Source organism: Hemicordylus capensis, chromosome 5 (assembly GCF_027244095.1).
Source record: "Hemicordylus capensis ecotype Gifberg chromosome 5, rHemCap1.1.pri, whole genome shotgun sequence".
Lineage (NCBI taxonomy): Eukaryota > Metazoa > Chordata > Lepidosauria > Squamata > Cordylidae > Hemicordylus > Hemicordylus capensis.
In genome coordinates this window covers 88,635,690-88,651,152 of record NC_069661.1, presented here as the reverse complement: position 1 = coordinate 88,651,152, position 15,463 = coordinate 88,635,690, and the positions used below count along the sequence as shown (strand labels likewise).

Genomic DNA, 15,463 nt, shown 5'->3' with positions numbered 1-15,463 from the left:
GCATTAGGGCTGAAGTTATAAGCATGTGAAATGAACATTCCTTAAATGTTTGTAATAGCTTATAGGATTAGTAATGGGATATTCTAAGAATGGCACTCTGTATATGGCCTTCAGTAAGCAAAAAGATAATATCAAGTGCCTACCCAAATACATAATTTAAATGCTTTTAATAAAATCTTTTCATGGTGAGGTTATGGCTTTAATAATAAGGGATTTTTGCTGTGCTCCATAATTAAATGTAAGGAAAGAAAACAATCATTATGAAGTATAAAAACCCAATACTGTTCCCTGAATTTTGAAAGGCTTGTTTGTGGCCACCTTTTTGTTAAGTTGTCAAATTGAAGCTGGCATTTCTCAAATGCAAATTTTTAACATAGGGCATAAACTGTGTACATTTTAATTAGGAGTAATGTGAAAGAAAATGTTTTTAACTAATTCACTCTAATTCTCTGAAAAATATAGAAATAAAAACAGAAAAAATGTTATAAAGGACATTTTCATGAACTATTAATTGAAATCCACTTAAGACTCAAACAGTGCTTTTCAGAAACTCAAAATTATTTTAATATTTGGTTACAGTTCCATTTAGGCTAGATATTTGCATATAATTCTGTTCTGAGTTGTTGTTTTTTACTGTCCTGAAGTTAAAGAAGTTCAAGTTTCTTGTGTATGAGTTCGATACAATTTTATTTTTCATTAAAACACTAAGTTCTGATATGTTCTATTTCCATGTGTGTATCTGTCTGTATGTCTATACATTTATAGTATTTAAATCTGTTTTTTTCTTGACTGTTGATTTTGCCTTTCTTTCTGATTTTTTTTAAAAGGAAATATCGGAAATGCTTTTAATGTACATCCTATCTTGGGCAGTATTACCACTGCAAAGGAATTAGACCGCAGCAATCAGAAGGAGTACACTTTGATGGTGAAAGCTGCAGATAAAGGAACCCTTCCGATGAGTGAAGTGACATCTGTGCACATTTCTGTCACAATCTCTGATAATGCATCACCAAAATTCACAAAGAAAGAATACTCTACAGAAATCAGTGAAGGCAGCAGCATTGGCAGTTTCATTGAAATGGTTACTGCATACAGCCAGTCATCTGTAGTTTATGAGATAAAAGATGGGAATATAGATAATGTGTTCACTATCAACCCAAATTCTGGTGTCATTACCTCTCAGAAGATACTTGATTTTGAATCGTTGCCTTTTTATACTCTGATTGTTCAGGGAACCAACATGGCTGGCCAGTCTACTAACACTACTGTATTGGTGCACCTTCAAGATGAGAATGATAATGCACCAACTTTTACACAAGCACAATACATAGGACTCATCAGTGAATCGGCTTCAATTAACAGTGTGGTTCTAACAGACAAGAATGTCCCATTAGTGATACGAGCTACAGATGCTGACAAAGAATCAAATGCTTTGCTTGTCTATCAGATTGTTGAGCCATCTGCCCACAAGTATTTTGCCATTGATTCTAGTACGGGTGCCATTCGTACAGTAATGAACTTGGACTATGAAGAAACAAATATATTTCGTTTTTCTGTGCAGGTGCATGATATGGGGATGCCACGCTTATTTGCAGAATATGCAGCTAACGTTACAATGTATGTAATCGACATCAATGATTGTCCTCCTGTGTTTTCTAAAGACTTGTATGAGGCAACCCTTTTGGTGCCAACCTATAAAGGAGTGAAAGTTGTTATGGTAAATGCTACAGATGCCGATTCAGGAGCCTTTTCACAGCTAATGTATTCTATCACTGAAGGCAATATTGGTGAAAAATTTTCAATAGATTCCAAGACTGGATGGATAACTGTACAAAATACAACTCAGTTAAGAAGCAGATACGAACTGACAGTCAGAGCATCGGATGGCAGGTTTGCAAGCACTGCATCTGTAAAAGTTAATGTGAAGGAGAGCAAAGCGAGCCAGCTAAAGTTCACACAGAGTTCCTACAATGCTGTAGTTCAAGAGAATTCCACAGAGGCCAAAACAATAGCTGTTGTCAATGCTATAGGGAGTCAAATAAATGAACCTTTGTTTTATCATATTCTAAACCCAGACAGTAGATTTAAAATTAGCTACACTTCAGGAGTTCTTACAACCACTGGAATACCATTTGATCGTGAATTGCAGGAGTCTTTTGATATTGTGGTTGAAGTGAAAGCTGAGCATAAACCATTTGTAATTGCACATGTCGTAGTAAAGGTCACTGTGGAGGACATAAATGATAATGCCCCTGTTTTTGTCAATCTTCCATATTATGCCACTGTTAAAATAGACACTGAAGTGGGCCAAGTGATTCACCACGTCACTGCTGTAGATAAAGATACTGGTAGAAATGGAGAAGTTCACTATTACCTCAAAGAACAATATGACCACTTTCAAATGGGATCCAGTGGTGAAATCTCACTCAAGAAGCAGTTTGATCCTGACACGCTAAACAGAGAATATCTTCTCATTGTGGTAGCAAAGGATGGAGGAGAACCAAGTTTTTCTGCTGAAGTGACAGTCGCAATCACGGTTGTGAATAAAGCCATGCCAGTGTTTGAAAAACCATTCTATAGCGCAGAGATACCAGAAAACATCCAGGTCCATAGTCCTGTTATCCATGTACAAGCAAATAGCCCAGAAGGACTCAAAGTGTTTTATAGTATCACAGATGGTGACCCTTTCAATCAGTTTTCTATCAACTTTAATACAGGAGTGATCAATATTTTCGCCCCTCTAGATTTTGAAGCCCACCCTGCCTATAAGTTAAGCATACGTGCAACTGATTCCCTGACTGGGGCCCATGCTGAAGTGTTTGTTGACATAATAATTGAAGACATCAATGATAATCCTCCTCTCTTTACAGAGCAATTTTATGCTGCTACCCTTTCTGAGGCATCGGTAATTGGAACATCTGTTGTACGTGTCGGGGCTATAGATGCTGATTCTGAAGTAAACAGAGGGATTTTTTATCACTTGGTAGAAAACCACAAGAACCATGATTATTTCCACATAGATAGTAGCACTGGGCTCATTTTGACAGCAAGGGCTTTGGATTATGAAAAGACTCAGCAGCACACATTGCTAGTAAGAGCAATAGACAGTGGAATGCCTCCACTGAGCAGTGACATTATTGTAACCGTTGATATAACAGATCTGAATGATAACCCACCAGTATTTAACCAGCTGCTTTATGAAGCTAACGTCAGTGAACTGGCTCCCCGTGGACACTTTGTGACTTGCGTAAAGGCTTCAGATGCAGACAGTTCAGATGCAGATAAGCTAGAGTATTCCATATTAACTGGCAACGATCACATGAATTTTGCAATTAACAGAAAAACGGGGGTTATCACCCTCTCAAACCTACACAAACAGTCCATGAAACCTATTTACAGTCTTAATGTATCTGTTTCTGATGGGGTCTTCAGAAGTTCAACTCAGGTTCTAATAACTGTAATCGGAGCCAATTTGCACAGCCCCATTTTCAGTCAGAATGAATATGAGGTAGAACTAGCTGAGACTGCTCCATTGCATACTCTGGTGACAGGAGTTAAAGCAACAGATAAAGATACTGGTAGCTATGGCCACATCACATACCACATTGTGAATGATTTTGCAAAAGATAGGTTTTATATTAACGAGAGAGGGCAAATATTTACGTCAGAAAAGCTTGATCGTGAGACTCAAGCTGAAAAAGTAATCTTCATTAGGTTAATGGCCAAGGATTCCGGAGGAAAAGTGGCATTCTGCAGTGTCAATGTAATACTTACTGATGTCAATGATAATGCCCCATTGTTCAGAGCAACTGAGTATGAAGTAAATATTGGCTCTGATGTTCCAAAAGGTACATCTGTCATTAAAGTTTTAGCTTCTGATGCTGATGAGGGCACCAATGCTGACATCACTTATATAATTGAAGCCGATTCAGAAAACGTTCAAGAAAATTTAGAAATTGATAATTTGACTGGTGTAATAACCACAAAAGAAAGTTTAATTGGTTTAGAAAATGAGTTTCTCATTTTCTTTGTTAGAGCACTGGATGGTGGATCCCCACAAAAGGAATCCATCGTTCCTCTCCATGTTCGAATACTCCCTCCTGAAGTTCCTCTTCCAAAATTTTCAGAGCCTTTTTATTCTTATACTCTTTCTGAAGACATTCCTATTGGGACGGAGATTGATATTATACGAGCAGAACATGCCACTCAGAACTTGCTATACAATCTAGTTAAAGGGAATACACCTGAAAGCAACAGAGGTGAATATTTTGTGATAGACAAGCAGAATGGAAAGCTGAAACTTGAGAAGAACCTTGATCACGAGACAACTAAGTGGTACCAGTTTGCAGTCCTAGCACACTATATGAATGGAGATTACAAAGTTGTTTCTTCAGTAGACATAAGCATTCAAATAAAAGATGCAAATGACAATAAACCTATTTTAGAGTCCAATCCATACGAAGCATATATTGTGGAAAACATGCCAGCAGGGACAAAAGTCATTCAAGTAAAAGCAGTTGACCAGGATTCTGGAGTCAATGGACAGGTTACTTACAGGTTAGAACCAACACAAGATAGTGATATCACAGAATATTTCGCTATTAACACAGAAACAGGCTGGATTACCACTCTGAAAGAGCTTGACCATGAGAAGCAGCACAAATACAGAATTACCGTGGTTGCATCTGACCGTGGTGAAAAAACTCAATTTTCTTCTTCTGCAGTCGTTGAAGTTTCTGTAACTGATGTAAATGACAACCCTCCTCGTTTCACTGCAGAGATTTACAAAGGAACAGTCAGTGAAGATGATCCAGTTGGAGGAGTAGTTGCTATTTTAAGCACCACTGATGCTGATTCAGAAGAAGCTAACAAGTGTGTCAACTATTTCATTACAGGTAACTAGTTGCCAAGTGTATTGGTCCTGGAGCTATATCATATTATTACTATCATTTGGTTCTTAAAAGTAATATGATATTTCTATCATTTTAAACTTGTGTTATCCCATCTCCATTTATTTATAAGACTCATTTTCATGTACATCAGAGAAGTTTATTATTCCTTAAAACATTTCCATAAGGTGTGACAAATGTATATATAGTAAGGCTCTGAAGCCTCAGCCTGAACATGGAACTAAATGTAACAAGGAATGCCAAATGGCCACACCGTGTCATGCTATGTGATGTATAGTGATGTCACCATACTGTGTATTTTTCAGCCCCTGCTCTATATCATTGGCTGTCACTGGTAAGGGCAGGGAAATGTGCAGTGTCGTCACATCAGGTCAGAGGGTATGTTTTAGGGAATAATTTGACACAAGGCCACTGTTTTGGTGACAGGCCCATGTATCTTGCAGTGTACAATTTCACCCTTAGCTAATATAGCAATGTCTTGTCTAAGTTTCTCTAGTATACCCTATCTGCTTAGTTGATGGCATGAAGTAACTAAAGAAATAGAGATGGCAATCTCCAACATGGTGCAGAAAAATATGGGGAATGTATTTTCAAACGAATGTATGTATGTTCAAAATCACTGCACCCCACCCCTGCTACTCCTCTGACCCCTGAAGACACTTACTGGGTAGGAGACAGGCCAAGAGTAGTTCATCTTTTTCCTTGAAGTGAGGGAGCAACATTGGTGGCAGCTTAAAAGAACTTTCTCTGGATTTTCCTTGTAGTCTTGGGAATGGCACAGGCGCTCCTATTAATTGTAGTCTTTTCCAAGGCTGCAGTCATGACCAAATTGGGCCAGTTCTCAGAGTTTCACACAGATCTGTTTAGTATGTTCTTGAAGCTTGCCGCCTTTTCCCCCCCCTTCCTTCCTTCCTTCCTTCCTTCCTTCCTTCCTTCCTCCTCCTCCTCCTCCTTCTTCTGCTTCTTCTTTTTGCTATTGCTGCTGTTCTAGGCACCATCTCCCTTTTCTTCTTTTTCTTCTTGGTGGCATGAAGTAGCTATCATGCAGCAAAAAGTGTTACATATTGTATTATTCATTGGTACAAAATGTAGCATAATTATTACACAAATTCCATATTTTAAAAGTACCATAATACAATTTCAAAATGACATTGCGAGTTATTTAGTTTGTCCAGTATGTATTTTGATTTGCCACTAATACTAATTGCTAGTAATTGACTGCACTTGAAATGATTGTGTTTGAGAGAGAAACCTCCAAGGCTCCACTACAAACATGACTCTTGCATAGCAGTAGATGTGCACAGCTGTTGGCATATGAAAATCTCATATCTGACTCACCAAACCTGTGATATGCATACCCAGTTCTGACAGAGCTGAGGTATCCTCAGTTACCTATGGTGGGGGACTCAGATACGATATGAGTCCTCCGGTAGGCAATGTCCTTCTACATGCAATAGGTTAAGAACTAGAATGTATCACATATCACCAGGTACTGTGCGGCTGTGATCAGCATTCGGCAAGCAGTGAGTCCTATCAGCCTTAATCTGACCCTCAGTGACTCTGGGCAAGCCCTGCAATTGCTCACGCACCTCCCTTTTTACTGTTCCTTATAACCTTTGATCTGGCTGTTTTCCAGTTTTATTACTCAGGCTTTTGTGTATTTCTATCTTCTCATGTCTTTTAACTTTATTACATCCATTTTTATGCCCCACCCCTTGTTTTATTTTTTGTTTTTTTCTTCATGTGTTTTTATGACTTTTATTATTTCTCAGGCTTTTAGGCCCTCATGCTTTTGGTGTATTATCTACTATTTTTAGTATTTGTAGTCCTTTTAGTATTAATATGTCCCATTTTATATGTGATTACCTTTTATCTACTCTCACTTTTAACATGGAACATAGGAAGCTGCCATATACTGAGTCAGACCATTGGTCTATCTAGTTCAGTATTGTCTTCAGAGACTGGCAGCGACTTCTCCAAGGTTGCAGGCAGAAATCTCTCTCAGCCCTATCTTGGAGAAGCCAGGGAGGGAACTTGGAACCTTCTGCTCTTCCCAGAGTGGCTCCATCCCCTGAGGGGAATATCTTACAGTGCTCACATTTGGTCTCCCATTCAAATGCATCCAGGGCAGACCCTGCTTAGCTAAGGGGACAAGTCATGCTTTCTGCCAGAAGAACAGCTCTCCTCTCCTAATCACCCTAAACATGTAATCACCCTTATACTTTATCCTGGTCTATGACCGTAATAGATTGATTGATAATTACAGTATGCCTCTTTCAGCTGGTTGATTTTTTTTTAATTATTGTTAATTGTTTAGGAGGTGATCCACTGGGACAATTCGCTATCGAAAATATACAGAATGAATGGAAAGTGTATGTCAGAAAGCCTCTGGACAGAGAAGTACAAGATAATTATCTTCTAAATATCACAGCTAGTGATGGGATGTTTGCAACAAAAGCTGTGGTGGAGGTTAAAGTCCTTGATTCGAATGATAATAGCCCTGTTTGTGAAAAGGTACAAGCATGATTTATTAATGTACATTTACTTTTAACATGGAAAAAGAAATAGTCTTCTACATATACAGATGGCCCTTGTTATCCATGGTCTTGCAGATTGCGGTTTTGTGTATCTGCGATTGGGTCTTAGAGACCCAGTTTCTTTATCCACAGTTTTAAAAATAGGCAAGATTTGCCTATCAGTGGTTCTCTGGGTGGCCAGGAATTACTCCTGATGTCAGTTCCAGCCTCGATTTTGTAGTATGGGACGATTTTATGGCTCTTTAAAAAACCAATTCGAGAATTTTTACAAAAATTTGGAGGTTTTGTGGGACCAGGCTGGAGGCCTGGAGAGCAAGGTACTGTGCTTTATTCCATTTATTTCTGCTTCTTTAGCCCTTTTTTAGCCTAACCCCTGGATTCCCATAGGAGTAAGGTTTTATTATTTGCAGTTTCTGTATTCGCGGCTATAGGTGAGAACGGAACCGCCATGAATAATGGGGGCCACCTGTATAGTATTATAAACTGAGTACTTCATGTAGCTGTCCGGTATATAGAGACAGGAAGATAGAAAAAAAGTCCTTGCAGGTCACCAATAATTACTAGCTCACAAAATATTTGTAGTAACTGATCTGCCAATATGTGCCCATGTTCCCATTTGTGGTATGTGGACCATCTGAAAGCCAGAAAAAGAGAAACTGATTTTTATTTTATTCTATTTCTATACCTGCTTCCAAAAAAGGCTCAGGGCGGTTTACACAGATAAATAATAAATAAGATGGATCTCTGTTCCCAAAGGGCTCACAATTTAAAAAGAAACATAAGATAGACACGAGCAACAGTCACTGGAGGTACTGTGCTGGGTGTGGATAGGGCCAGTTACTCTCCCCCTGCTAAATAAAGATAATCAACACATTAAAAGGTGCCTCTTTACCAAGTTAGCTGGGGTAGAACCCTCCTTGACCTTTGAACCTAGAGGTTCAAGGAAATGAATTTGCCTTTTTTCCAAATAACATTGTAGTTTTCCACCTGTTGTACATGTGTTTTATATAACTTATTTATTTATTTATTCATTCATTCATTCATTCATACATTCATACATTCATTCATTTATTTATGTAGCATATTTTTATACTACCCACAACTGGGCAGTTAAAAACATTTAAACATTAAATCAATTAAACAATTAATATCATTTAAACATTAAGATCATTTTAAAACCCAACATTAGAATATTAAAACTATAAATCTAATTAAAAGTCTGGGTGAATAAATATGTCTTCAGTGACTTTTTTAAAATTGCCAGAGATGGGGAGGCTCTTATTTCAAAAGGAAGCACATTCCAAAGTCCAAGGGCAGCAACAGAGAAGGCTCCCGGATAGCTGCCAAATGAGTTGGCGGCAAGTGGAGATGAACCTCTCCAGATGATCTGAACAGGCTATGGGGTTCATGGGTGGAAAAGACATTCTCTTAAATACCCATGCCCTAAGCTGTTTAGGGCTTATAGGTAATCACCAGCACCTTGTATTTTGCCCAGAAACGTATCGGCAGCCAGTGTAGTTCTTTCAACACAGGAGTAATATGGTCTCTCCTAGATGACTAGATGATTTATATGTTTTTATACTTTTTAGCTTGATGTTTTTATTGTCTTTTTATTGTATGTTTTAACTTTTGTAAACCACCGTGGGGTTGTCTTTTAACGAAAGGCGGTATATAAATGCATAAATAAATAAATAAATGACCCAGAGACCAACTTGGCCACCACATTCTGCAGTTTACGGACTACGTACAAAGGTAGCCCCACATAGAGCTCATAGCAGTAATTCAGCCTAGAGGTTACCAGCATATGTACCACCATTTTGGTACAAAACTTAGCACAAGTTTTGCAAAACCCAGCCCAATGGTGCTTAGTTTATGCATGTCAATGTTAAACAATTTTTGAGGAGAAACAAAACAGTATAAATGGGATAAAAGGAACAGTGGAAGTATTAATTGTATTTTGTGGCTACATTTTTCACGGTTCTCCTGAAACACCAAAGTAATGAATGCATAGTTTGCCACAATGAACTGTTTCTAGGGATTATTTAGTTTAGTAATTTAGGAGAACCAGCACTATAGGCAGCACAATATACAGAAGTGAGATTATTATTTTGTTAACTATATGTGTTATACTGTGTATGTTCATGTGTTATCTATGCTGCATATCCTACATTTCAAACTCTTCAAGCAGTCATCCTATTAATCCATCTCCCTTTCATTCAGGTCCCAGTTTCCAATGAATTGTTTTCTTTTCAATCAAACGTTTATTTTAAACACATTTAGGTATTGTATACTGAGGCAATTCCAGAAGATTCCTTTCCTGGCAAACTCATCATGCAAGTCTCAGCCACAGATGTAGATATTCGTTCCAATGCAGAAATAACTTATACATTGCATGGTGCTGGAGCAGAAGACTTCAGGCTCACTCCAGACACAGGTAGTATTCAAAGAGTACTATAAGCTATTATGTTTCTTCTACAACTTTGGAGGCCCAGCGGCTGTCTGACGGAAGCAGCTGTGGTCTGGAGCAGATCTGGCTGGAAGCAGGCACATGGGCAGCAGAACAAGGACATCCAGATGGGGCAGTTTAGTATAGGCGCTGCTACTATCCCCTAATCTGTTGTCTACGGCAACTGCCTCACCAAACCTCATTAGGGGGCTGGTGCTGAATAGGGATGTGCATGAACTGGTTTGGTGCCTCCTTAGGAAAGTGCCGAACCAGCTTGGGCACCCGCAACTGAACTGGTTCGGTGGGGTGGGGAGCAGGCCACTCAGTGAGCTTCATAGCTGAGTAATGATTTGAACCTTGGCTTCCCAATTCTTTAGCCTGTTTCACCAAGGATAATAATCGAAAGAGTTGCTCATGTACAGGATAAGAGAACATCTTGTGTTGGTCATTGCTACTTTGTGTGATGTGTTGGTATTGGTGCATGCATTGAGCATCTGTTTAGCAGTTGTCTCTTGCTGTGTTGTCAGATGTCGCAGAACTGGCCCAAGTTAAATACAGTCAGTCTCTGCACATATTTTTCCCCCTCACCATTCACAAATTCTGCTTCCATCTGTCCCATCCCTCCACCTTTCCCAATATTTATACAATACCCCTTTATATTTCCTCTTGTTCTATCACCATACTGTATAGCTAGCCCAAGCCCTTCCAACCTTTCCCAGTTGTGCAGCTGATACAGGCATCTCCAAGAACAGCCAAGTTGGATCGTTTGTAGGAAGCTAAGAAGCTACACTTTTTTTAGAATAAATTTCCTGGACTTAAATGGACATGGCTGTGTTAATGCAAAAATAGAACTGTGTTCAAAAGTTTAACTTTCAAGTGAATTGCAGGTCTTTATGGTATTTATTTATTTGTTTGTATGTTTATGCAAGCATGCATGCATGCTTAGTTCTTGTTATTAAACCCATACGTGTGCTTTTCTTTTCTTTTCTGTTTTGTTTATAGGTGAGCTGAAAACTTTAGCAGTGCTTGACCGTGAACAGAAAGCAGTTTATACTCTTATGATCAGGGCTTCAGATGGAGGAGGAAGGTTTTGCCAGGCTAATATTATTCTCAATATAGAAGATACAAATGATAATGCCCCAGAATTTACAGCGGATCCATACTCCATCACAGTATTTGAAAACACAGAACTGAAAACTCTGTTGGCAAGAGTGCAGGCTACAGATGCAGATGCAGGTATGATTTATCAAGAAGCATTTCTAATGTTGTTTTATTTATTTTTTCATTCATTAAATCAATTTATATACCACCCTTCTTAAAGTGGCTTATGGTGGTTTATATTTAAATCAAAAACACATAATAAAACAATTAAAATTTAAGAAAACATTTTAAACTAGATTAAAATTAAAACTAGATATTTAAAGCCCTAAAAGGATGGGTCTTTAAGGCTCTCCTGAAGGCCTCCAAGGAAGATCATCCTCGTATATCCCCAGGGGTGGCATTCTACAACCTAGGGGTGACAACTGAGAAGGCCCGATCCCAGGTCGCCACCAGATGAACTAGTGGTACCTGAAGACAGACTCCTGATTATCTCAATGAGTGGTGGGATCTTGTAGAGAAAAGTGCTCCTTCATGTAACCTGGACCTAAGCCATTCAGGGCTTTAAAGCTAATAACCAGCACTTTGCCTGGAAACATAATGGCAGCCAGTGCAATTGTTTAAGAACAGGCATAATGTGATCTCTCTGGCGTGCCCCAGAGACCAATTTGGCTGCCACATTTTGTACTAACTGAAGTTTCCAAACTGTGTACAAAGGCAGCCCTACATAGAACGCATTGCAGTAGTCCAACCTAGAGGTTACCAGCTGATGTACCACTGTTCTTAGGTCATTCTCCTTAAGGAATGGGTGGAGCTGTTGAATCAATCACAGCAGGTAAAAAGTACTCCTGGCTATAGCCTCAACCTGAGGCACCAGGGTGAGACCCAGACCCAAGAGCACTCCCATGCTACGAACCTGTTCTTTCTGGGGGAGTGTAACCTCATCCAGAACAGGAAGTTCTATCCCATCTTACAAATTACCACCATCAACAATGAGCACCACTATTTTGCACGCACACATAAGCATATTACATTAAAATAGCTCCCTAATAGCTTAATGCTAGTCACTGAATGCCAGTCCAAATAAAAATAAATAAATGGGTTTCTCACCAAACCAAAAGATGCAGAACTCTTAAGCAAAGTAAGTTCTGTAATTGTAATGCAGCCACCAAAATTGCCACTCACTCTGCCTGTGCCATATGATCTTCTTGCATTCCCCATGTTGAAAAGATTATGCCTTTAGTTGCTCCTGTGGATCATTATAACATATACTAATAGTTTTCAGTGGTATTTCTAAGAAAGTTGGGGTTTCTTGGAAACTTATTGGGGGTTCCTTGATGAGAATATCAGTAGACAAGCTTCCATGAAAGTTAGTTGACCAGTACTACCAACCCACTCTTAGAACTGGATATGTTGGTTTTGTGGTAAGCTGCATTCTCAGATTTTATAGGGCAATGGTTAGGCCTTTCATTTTCCTGCTGGGCTCCTCATGCAAACTGGCAATACATCCCAGAATCCTCTACAGTGCAAAGGGATTCTTTGTCAGAAGAATGCATGTCGAAAGGGTTCCCTGAGGTTAGCAAGTTTGAAAGCCCCTGGAGTACACAGCAAGAGGCATTTTCCATAGCCCACTTAGCCAGCTCCTTAGGGCTGTAACAGCACAACCCAACCAAGTTGCTGGGTAAATAACAATTTCTTCAGAACATAGAACCATTTGAGATACATTCTCTAAGACATGCAAATGTGAGAATAGCCACGTTGATGCAGCTGAGTTCATTGTGCCTAGTAAGAAATATATTAGCCTAATTATTCTGTAATGCAACTGTCATTGATATAAGCTTGAAGTCTTCAGAATTATTTAATTATTTAAAATATGTCTATCCTGTGCCCTTACAAAAAGTCCTAGGGCACCTTATAAAAGCTGACAATTTCTTCAAGGACTGTCATGTGAGATATAAGGAATTCAGGCTAAATTACTAGCACATATGTTTCAAGGAAAAATCTATGCTATAAGTTACTTATAAAGAAGATAAGTTTTCTTCTAAAATAAAAATAGATGGCTCAGGTGATTCTGTTTTATTAACATGCAGTTCTTGCAAAATAAGGTATTTCCTGCTCATTTTCATGACTGATTCTTAGGGGGAAAATGTGCCTTGCCATTTTATACATTATGGCCCCATATTTATACTTCAGAGGATGTTAAAACTCCCTGTACCTGATCTTCTGTGGCACAGATGTTTGCTGTATTATCCTTCTTTTATTTTGTATGCAGTGTTGTAGTCTTTCTGAGTAAAAGTTTGCTTTTGGGGCTTCAGCATATTAAACAGGGATCCAAGCTTTGGAGAGGTAAAATGGAAAATTTTACCTATGGCCTTTGGGGCTATATCATAAGAGGCCATAAGGGCAAATAGTTACCCAAATTAGTCCCGTGACTGTAGGTGATGACATATGATGTAACCTGAGTTGTGGGCCTGGATTCTGCAGACATGCAGACATTTTGCACTTCTGAAAAAGCATATCCTGGAGAGATAGGGTTGTGTGTGTGTACTGTGTGAAATCACTTCTGAGCCTGGCAAAACCTATGCAGTAATATTTGATGTCTAATATTCCATAGATATAGATATAGTCTATGTGGATAGCTGTTCATAATGGTTGTTGAAGAAATATGTTTGTGAATACCAAATCATCTTCTGATGTGTTTTCATTATCATAGGGCTAAATCGGAAGATTCACTATTCCCTGGTAAACTCTGCAAATGGTCAGTTTTCTATTGATGAATTCTCTGGGATTGTTCGGTTAGAAAAGCCTTTGGATCGGGAGTTACAGGCAGTATATACTTTGACAGTGAAAGCGGAAGATCAAGGTTCCCCTAGAAGACTATCTTCTGCTGGTACTCTTGTGGTTTCTGTTCTGGATATAAATGATAATCCACCTGTCTTTGAGTATAAAGAATACAGCACAACTGTCTCAGAAGACACAGTGATTGGAATGGAGGTTCTTCAGGTCTATGCTGCTAGCCGGGACATTGAAGCCAATGCTGAAATCAGTTATTCTATCATCAGTGGAAATGAACATGGAAAATTCAGCATTGATTCGAAAACAGGTAACCATATAAAATAGATCTAGCATCCTAAATTTAGATCTTCCTCAACACACAAAAATGAGTCTTGACAATGTCTTAAGAAATGAATTGGCTTAATAAACTTACATATAGTTTTTTATTTATTGAAAGAATATGGGCAAAATAATTAAGGTATTGAAATCCTTGGGTAAATGGTTATTGCTCATGTAAGGAGGGCAGGGCAAGTAGCTCAGTGGTAGAAGGCATGCAGAAGGCCCCAGCTGAATCCCGAGCATCTCCAGGTAGGCTGACCCTACGGGCAGAGTAGACCATACTAAGCAAGATGGACCAGTGCTCTGACTCAGAGGAAGGCAGAATGAAAGAATAGAGGATACACGGACCAGAGAACAAAAACATATACTGGGTAGTATATATACCATGTATAAGAGTCTATTCACACACACAACTTACATGAAACGAGGATAAATTAAACGTCTATTATATTAATTCTCGTAGACGTGCCTCTGTGGGGATGCGTCCCGGCAACCCAGCAGATTGGCTGGGCAACGGTTGGCCATGTAGGGAAGTGGCCGCTTAGGGAGGAAAGGAAAAGAAGGAAAGGAACTGAACAGACTGGGGTGGGGGAGGGGGGAAGCTGTGGGGAGAGAAAGCAGCAGAGCCTGGCTGGGCAGAGACACAGAAACGGCTGGCTGCTTCGGAAGACGCTCACTAGAGGGAGGGCCATGCAGAAAGGAGCCGGCTGAACGCTTGGCTGCCCAAAGAGGTGGCGGCAACGGCCAGCGGGGAAAACACAAGCAGCCTAGAAAGTGGGGGGGGGGCGGAAGCACGAATGAGAGAGAGAAAATGAGAGAGAAAGAGGGAAAATGGAGGAGGGAGCAAGCTGGGGCAGAAGGCTTGGGGGGAGAACGGACTGGGGCAGAAGGCTTGGGGGGAGAGCGGACGGGGCAGAAGGCTTGGGGGGAGAGCGGACTGGGGCAGAAGGCTTGGGGGGAGAGCGGACTGGGGCAGAAGGCTTGGGGGGAGAGCGGACTGGGGCTGAAGGCTTGGGGGGAGTGTACTGCGGAGGCAAGTGGTGGGCCGCAGAGCCAGTACTTGGCCCAGTGGCGGGCCTGCCAGGTGGCGGGCCCCGCCCGCCCGCCCGCCCGCGGAGGCCAGGCTTGCCCGTGGAAGCCAGGCGGTGGGCCACGGAGGCCAGGCGGCGTGGGGCCCAGCTTGCCCATGGAGGCAAGGCGCCCGTGGGAGGCCAGGGCGGGAGGGAACCGGGCGGCGAAACTTCTCTGTTTGCCGCCTGGGAGGAGGAGTGGCAGCGGTGGGGCCCTTTGCAGCCACCCGCCACGCGGTAAGGCCTGTGGCAGCAGAGGTAAAGAACTCAGTGCAGGGAGGGGGAGTG

The 15,463-nt window shown here is 40.4% G+C and overlaps 1 protein-coding gene across 7 annotated transcripts in view; it reads left to right on the top strand.

Moving 5' to 3' along the window:
- Positions 1-15,463, top strand: part of FAT1 (FAT atypical cadherin 1) — a 174,228-nt gene that overhangs the window by 127,182 nt on the left and 31,583 nt on the right. For all 7 annotated transcript variants that reach the window (XR_008308269.1, XM_053254337.1, XM_053254339.1 and 4 more), the window contains 5 exons: positions 828-4,895; positions 7,228-7,424; positions 9,728-9,881; positions 10,896-11,129; positions 13,705-14,094. Coding sequence is in view for 6 of the 7 variants with exons in the window: in XM_053254337.1 (XP_053110312.1) it covers positions 828-4,895; positions 7,228-7,424; positions 9,728-9,881; positions 10,896-11,129; positions 13,705-14,094 (5,043 nt within the window). In the remaining variant the exon portion in view is untranslated. The remainder of the gene's footprint in view (positions 1-827; positions 4,896-7,227; positions 7,425-9,727; positions 9,882-10,895; positions 11,130-13,704; positions 14,095-15,463) is intronic.